Here is a 7,187-nt window from a genome sequence, read left to right as displayed (position 1 = left end):
ATGAGGTGGATAGACCTAGAGTCTGTCATACAGAGTGAAGTAAGTCAGAAAGAGAAAGACAAATACCGTATGCTAACATATATATGGAATTTAAGAAAAAAAAATGTCATGAAGAACCTAGGGATAAGACAGGAATAAAGACACAGACCTACTAGAGAATGGACTTGAGGATATGGGGAGGGGGAAGGGTAAGCTGTGACAAAGCGAGAGAGAGGCATGGACATATATACACTAACAAACGTAAGGTAGATAGCTAGTGGGAAGCAGCCGCATAGCACAAGGATATCAGGTCAGTGCTTTGTGACCGCCTAGAGGGGTGGGATATGGAGGGTGGGAGGGAGGGAGACGCAAGAGGGAAGAGATATGGGAACATATGTATATGTATAACTGATTCACTTTGTTATAAAGCAGAAACTAACACACCATTGTAAAGCAATTATACTCCAATAAAGATGTTAAAAAAAAAAGATGTAAAAAAATAAAAAATAAAAAGTAAATAAATAAATATTTTAGAAAAAGGAAACTTATGTGTGGAATTTTATTATACCAAGTAAATTTACCATTAAACATGAAAAAAACTTCCGTCACCTTCTTTTGTGATAGTCAAAGGGTGTGCATTGCACAAGTTCAGTGAGAATTTCCTGTATTGTGGTTCCAGAAACATTTTAGAAGATAGTGATTTTACTGCTTCTTGTTCATACTACACATCTGTGTCTCATCAGCAGATGATGCACGCACACTTGAATACACAAGTTTTCTTTTTGAAAAAATTTCTTCATACACAACTTTCAGGTTCCTTAGCCTACAGCTCAGCTCCGTGATCTAACCCAGTTCTTGAACAAGCAGCCATCGTGCCTTTCCTGCATGAACACTGGAACAACATTTCATATGGCAGGTATGTGCAGCCCAAGTCATAAAATGAAAAAATTAAAATAACCAGGAAAAATATCTTGTGGGTATGGCTAATTTGAGGCAACGCTGTGGGACAAAAGTATACATTTTTAGGCTCCCCATGTATCTGTACTTTCTAATTTCATTTTTCTGATTCTTCATTCTGTAACTTAGAAATGATTTTGTGAAGATTTTTCCAACAGGTTTAAAGAGTGGATTCTGACAGGGATAGCTCTAAATTCTGATTGGCATCTGAATTTACCAGGAAAAATATAAACAACATAATTCTAGCATGAAAATATATAGAGAATGTTAAACATTATCAACAAAATGTTTAAAAGTGTTTTTTTTTTGATTTACCATTTGTGTTGTGACATCCCCCAAACCACCCAGATTAACAGTTTGACACATTGAACTGTTGTGAATGACGACACCCTTTGGGAGTACTCTAATGTTAATGCAGAATCTCCTGATGCTAAATTATTTTAGGGGAAATGCCTGTGAGCAAGTAATTTTTGGTATGAGAAGACGTAATACATGTTAAAAATGGTTCCTGTAAAAAAGTGGTTTTTTACGTATCATAATTCAATGTACTGTGAAATGAACTCAGGTTCCCAAGTTATTAGCGCTACATTGGTTGGGGAACCTCTCATCACACCATGTCTTCTCTTCACAGTACAGCCTCTACAAAGCTATGAGCAGCCTGACATTTCTCAGAGAAGCGAATACACTGAGATTAGCAGAAGGACACACTCCCAAGTAGTATTAATATTATTGTAACAATGATGGAATACATGTCATTTAAATGAAAGACTCTGGGTCTAGACAAACTTTCATTTGATTTCTGACTTGGGTACTTAATAGCTCTGATTCCTTGAGAAAATAACATTATTAATGGATCCTACATTTTCTCAGCTACCTAATGGGAATCAGATTCTCTATCTTGTGATTTTTTTGTTGCTGTTACAAAACTAAGAGTTTGTTATATCAGCCCACAAGACCGAACTTGGTGCCTGTTGATCTCTTTTTACTACAGATCTCTAAGCTTCTTTGTCAAATTTAAAAATAAGTGGTAAGTACAGTTTGATAAGATAGAGCTGATAAAGAGGAAAAGGTATGGCTAATCTCACTGAAGAATAAAGTACATCATATAAAATTTTTGGTATTGGGTGGAGTTCTAAATGGAATGTCTTCATTTTCCAACATTTCATTGACAAAATTATGGGGTTATTAAACCAAGGAACTTTTTGGATTCTCTCACTGGTTTCTGCTTTTAAGAACTTCAGCTCCTGTGTTTGTCCTTTAAATCTTTACCCTATCTCTCTTTCTTTATAGCTTTTCAGACCACTCCATGGAGGCTGATTTCTGGGGTCTTAGGAGTAATGTGCCTTTTGTTGGTGGCTGCTTTGGGAGTTTTGTTGAAAAATCGTAAGTTTTTCTAATCAAGACTATATAAAAAGATCAAAATTGTGATGAAACTGTCTTACAATAAAGGTTTCATTTTGCTAATGTGTAATATTTTGTTATTTCATAAATCTGTGTCTGATGAAGTAAATTTCTAATTACTTCTTACAGCATTTACTAAACAAAATGTTCAGCCGACATTCTCTCCAGGACCCTCCACAGATCTCCAGGAAGGTGGGTTCCATACTTTGGAAAACTTTAGTGCTGTTAGAGAATGAAATATTCTTGTTTTTCTCACACAGAAGCATGAAGGGATATTATGCTTAGTAATAGAAATTATAGGATAGTCTCATTTTATTGCTAACTTAGTTTATTAAATTACATTGAATGTGTGTCATTTATATATTAAGTAATAAGGAAAATATTAGCCGGAAGTGACCTATTTTTCCTATGTGACTGCTCATGTTTAAGTAACAAAAGCAAATTACAGTAAATATTGTAGCTGATCCTAAGTGCCTGCTTGTGTTTCATAACACAACTTTGATACCTCTTTACCTGTACCTCCGCTTCTTCCATAACTCAGAAAGAAGCACAGAGATTTCTGCAATTCTAAACTCTACTTAACCAGTGAACGTCAGCTCAAAGATATTTTTAAACATAGCTTTTCCTAAATGATGTCTCATCATCTTCTGTGTTCATATAGCACTTCATTCATATCTTTTTTCCCTCAGCGTTTTTCCAACTTTATTGAGATATAATTGACATATGACATCGTGGAAGTTTAAAGTGTACAATGATTCACTTATTACAATATTATTGCCACCATAGCATTAACTAACACCTCCATCATGTCACACAACTATCATGTCTTTTTGTGGTGAGAATGTTTAAGAAGCTCTCTTGTAGCAACTCTCCCAAGTATATAATACAGTACTGTTAACTCTAGTTATAATGATGCACAGTAGATCCCTAAAACTTAATCATCTTCTAAATGGAAGCTCGTACCTTTTGACCAACAGCTCCCCATTTCCCCCACATCCCAGCCCCTGGTAGCCACCATTCAACTCTACAATCTCAGCACCACTCATTTGACAAAGATTTGAGTGCCTACCACATAATATGACTTTTATCACTGAGGATGGTAAATGTTGAAGACACTATCACTAGTAAACTGGACGGTCAGACTTCAAGCTAAGTGCTTTCTTAACTTCATTTTGAAATAAAATATCCAGAATTATTTTCTGACTCAGGAAATATGCTAAAATGCTTTCCTCCTTTAAATATCTCTTTTATCTAGTTCACTTTTAATTACACAGCAGAGATCAACTTCGGGTCACTTCCTCAAAAGAGGTTCTTCTAACCGCCCCCCATCCTATACTCTGCTACACAGTATTTTTACATACTGAATTTCTTGTGTATACTTACACAAATTATCATTAAATATAATTCATAAATGACTGAAATTTGTATAATTCTGTCTCTATCTCTAGAATATAATCTTCATGAGGAAGAAGGGTCATGTCTGAGTCATTCAGATTAATATCCCCTGAACTGTGGTGTATGCAGTAAATTCTCAAAGAATAGTTGTAGAAAACATTAAATAACAAATGAGTAAATAGCACTGAAAACAACGGAATCGCCAATGTCATCAAGTCACGTTTTGTTTTTTCTCTTAGGATCTGGCTGCTGTACTTGCCGAGAAAAGTGGATTGGCTACCAATGCAGCTGTTACTTCCTTTCTAGTGAATTAAAAACATGGAAAGACAGTAGAAATTTTTGTGTTTCTCAGAATTCCAGTCTACTTCAGATACAAGACAGAAATGAACTGGCATGTATTTAATTCTGATTTTTCTACAATTTTTTTGACCTAGGAAAATATTATCTAAGTAAGCTGAATACTTTGATTCAAGTCTTTAATCAGATAGTAAATAGGCAGTTATATTTGAACTAATTTCCTACACTTTGAAACAGTCAAACAATCTACACAAAATTTCTCAAAGATTTACATTATAGGAATGTGACAGATAAAGTACAAGAAACTTTTTAGAGAGAATTCAAAGAATAAATAATAGATCATTATTTTTATTCAAAGGACTTTGAATTTTTAGTTCATTAATTGAATTTATAATTTGTTTTGTAATTATATAGCTTTTGTTATCACTCTTGGAATGAATATGAAGAATATTATAAAACAATTACCCAACTCTTAAGAAAAAGTGAAAATTTTCTCTAGCTCCATGCAGAACCTGTGCTAAGATTTATCCCTCAAGATACTGTTGGTTTGGGATCAAATTTGATTGCTGATCCCCTGTGAAGGAAGTGTTCCATGAAAGCTCTAATTCCCTTTATGACGTTTTTCATTCTTTCAAGAAGTGAGATTTTGTGGTACGTTTTCCTCCATAAATGAATGGGCCTGATGAATGAGAACTATGAGGCATGTGGCTTGACTATACCTCCTAAATTAAAAGTTAAAAATGATTTTAGTTTGTATAATTGAAAAACTGAATCTGACTTTCTTAAAAGTCACTGACTTTCTTAAAAGTACCTGATCCCTAGAGTAGATTCAAAATAGATTAATATGTTGGTCTTTGTTTCCAAACAGCATTTTATGAACTCCATTTCCTATTATTACTGGATTGGACTCTCTTACAGTGAAGAACATCATGCCTGGTTGTGGGAGGATAATTCTACTGTCTCCCAAGATCTGTAAGTTTCTGGCACTCAAAACCTTTTTCTGTTCTTTTTGAGTTTATCCTTAGATCTGATCAGAGAACGTAACATCCAGGAACACTGTAGGTAAGATATCCTGTTTAGGACGTGAGAATACAGAAAAGAGAATTGATACAACAGAATAACAATTTTAGTCCCAACCACAACACCCAAGTGTATGCTCAAGTGAGATGAAGTTAGTGTACTTGTGACTCTAAAAGAGCTTTTGATATATGCTTTTATTTCCTGCCTTGGTACAAGCACTTGGATATGTATGTACGTATACAGATTCTCACATACACAAAAGCCATCCAGAGAAAAGAGTATATCCACTATTTTCCTTATTCTGGTGGAGCCCAATATTCTCAGCATCATCCCATATTTCAAACATTCTGGGCTTATTTTCTGTGTATTTGTAATCTTCAAATCTCATTTTCATTCATAAACATGGGATTTACAGTATCATACAATGACAGGTTTTATGCTCTGATTTTTTCCCTAGACTAGATTAGCAGATGCATCTTAGAAGTAAAGTATATAACATACCCAAACCATTAAAAACAACAGCAAAAACAAAAAAATCCCCAACTTCATTGCTATTGATTATTGATGCAATAGCCGAGTTTTTGTAACATTGTACTCTGAAATTGTGAAAACTGACTTGAATGAAAAAAAGATAATGTCTCAATGTGGTAATATCTCATTAAAATGCTTTTAAAATGTCTGTAGTTCTATCATTTAACAAAAACATCATCCTTGAACATTCTCATTTCCTTTTCCCAATATATTAAAACATTATTCTTCATTACAGATTTCCATCCTTTCACCCTCTAATTCCAAAGAACTGCATAATATATGGCCCAAGCGGAGAAGTTTTGGATACAGACTGTGGGAGTCAATATCGTTATGTCTGTAAGCAACAGCTTATTTAGATGTCTCTTGGGGCAGAAGGGGTGTGCAATGAAGATTCAGCATACTTAGAATGGTAACATATATTACTAACTACCTACTTCTGGGATCTGTAAAATGTTTCAAATTGTGTCTTATCAATCATAATTTTCATGTATTTGAAAATGTGTTTAAATTTTTTATCAAGATATAATTGACATATAACATTACATTAGCTTCAAGTATACAACATAACAATAACTAGACACTAGGTCTAATTAACATCCATCATCATATATAGTTATAATTTTTAAATTTTGCCGTGTGTCTTAAAATGGATGAAATGTGTGCCTACACCTAAAATTATAGTCCAGACAAGTAATTTCATGAATATTAATGTATATGGTAAAGAGTGAATTTAATAGTTTATGCATATATTCTTGGAAACTCTCTGCAGAAATTTAAATAAAACTTAATTCATGCCAAATAATATATATCACATCGTATCAGTCCTTTGTGTGGCGTACTGAGTTGAGAAGTCCCATCCTCATCTCTCTTTTTCCGGAAGTAAAAATAATTTTAGTGTTCCCTTTCAGTTCTTTCTGGATTTCTATACATCTATATGTTCTAATTTAGAGCTGGAAGTGCCATATAATAGTTTCTTCATATGTGTCACCTGGCCTCAGAGGGGAACACATTTGTGTGTCTTCTCTTGATGCTACAGAGTTCTGCAGAACAGTTGGAAGTCTCTGGCCAAATATATGGTCTCACGTGATTGCTTTCATATTTTGCAAGAGGCAAGGGCATCTAAGCCCTGATCATATAAATTTATAATACTTATTTCTTTACTCCACCTATCTTTCTTGCCTATGCTTATCCATCAGTAAAAAAAAAGCCATTCTTACATGTACATTGAAGATTTTAATCTCTAGCCAGTCCCCAAAGCCTTTTCCTAAAAGTATGTACCAAAAACTAAATACTGTAAGATGTTACAGAAAAACCCAAATGAACTTTTGGGCCAACCCAATAATTACCCTTTTTTTGGGGGGGGTGGAGGAGGGGCTAGCTCATTTTATTGAAGGATTTCTAAATAGGTAAAAGAAAGGGTGGGAACACAATGAGTTCTGATGCCCGTCTGACCTGGAAGAGATTTTCCCAACCTCACAGATATCAAAAGCCAATTCCCTTTTTGTAATTGTTGCATCTACATCTTAAAAATTGTGTATTGACATCTATATTTGCTCTCTAGTTTTATATTTTAATTAAATAATAATAATTAAGAACCCAAAGTTGAT

General features: G+C 34.1%; 1 protein-coding gene across 3 annotated transcripts; it reads left to right on the top strand.

The window, feature by feature from the left end:
- The first annotated feature begins 707 nt into the window (after positions 1 to 707).
- On the top strand, positions 708 to 6,401 carry KLRD1 (killer cell lectin like receptor D1). 3 transcript variants are annotated; one of them, XM_033867035.2, is made up of 6 exons: positions 709 to 895; positions 2,227 to 2,319; positions 2,467 to 2,529; positions 3,972 to 4,123; positions 4,898 to 5,001; positions 5,816 to 6,401. In XM_033867035.2, exons 1-6 carry the CDS (start codon positions 865 to 867, stop codon positions 5,934 to 5,936), a joined length of 564 nt encoding a protein of 187 aa, XP_033722926.1. In that variant the 5' UTR covers positions 709 to 864; the 3' UTR covers positions 5,937 to 6,401. The 3 variants fall into 3 exon arrangements, with proteins under 3 accessions (XP_033722928.1, XP_033722926.1, XP_033722927.1); XM_033867036.2 differs by lacking the exon at positions 709 to 895 and adding an exon at positions 1,723 to 1,963; XM_033867037.2 differs by lacking the exon at positions 2,227 to 2,319 and having other exon boundaries at positions 708 to 895.
- The last annotated feature ends 786 nt before the right edge of the window (positions 6,402 to 7,187 follow it).

Source organism: Tursiops truncatus, chromosome 11, assembly GCF_011762595.2.
Source record: "Tursiops truncatus isolate mTurTru1 chromosome 11, mTurTru1.mat.Y, whole genome shotgun sequence".
NCBI lineage: Eukaryota > Metazoa > Chordata > Mammalia > Artiodactyla > Delphinidae > Tursiops > Tursiops truncatus.
The sequence above is the reverse complement of the archived record's forward strand: the minus strand, read 5'-3'. Positions and strand labels throughout refer to the sequence as shown.

Coding starts and splice junctions, on each gene's coding strand:
- KLRD1 (XM_033867035.2), top strand. CDS start 865: ATGAACACTGGAACAACATTTCATATGGCAG. Junction 2,530..3,971: donor CTCCACAGATCTCCAGGAAG/GTGGGTTCCATA, acceptor TTTTTCTCTTAG/GATCTGGCTGCTGTACTTGC. Junction 4,124..4,897: donor TACAAGACAGAAATGAACTG/GCATGTATTTAA, acceptor GTTTCCAAACAG/CATTTTATGAACTCCATTTC.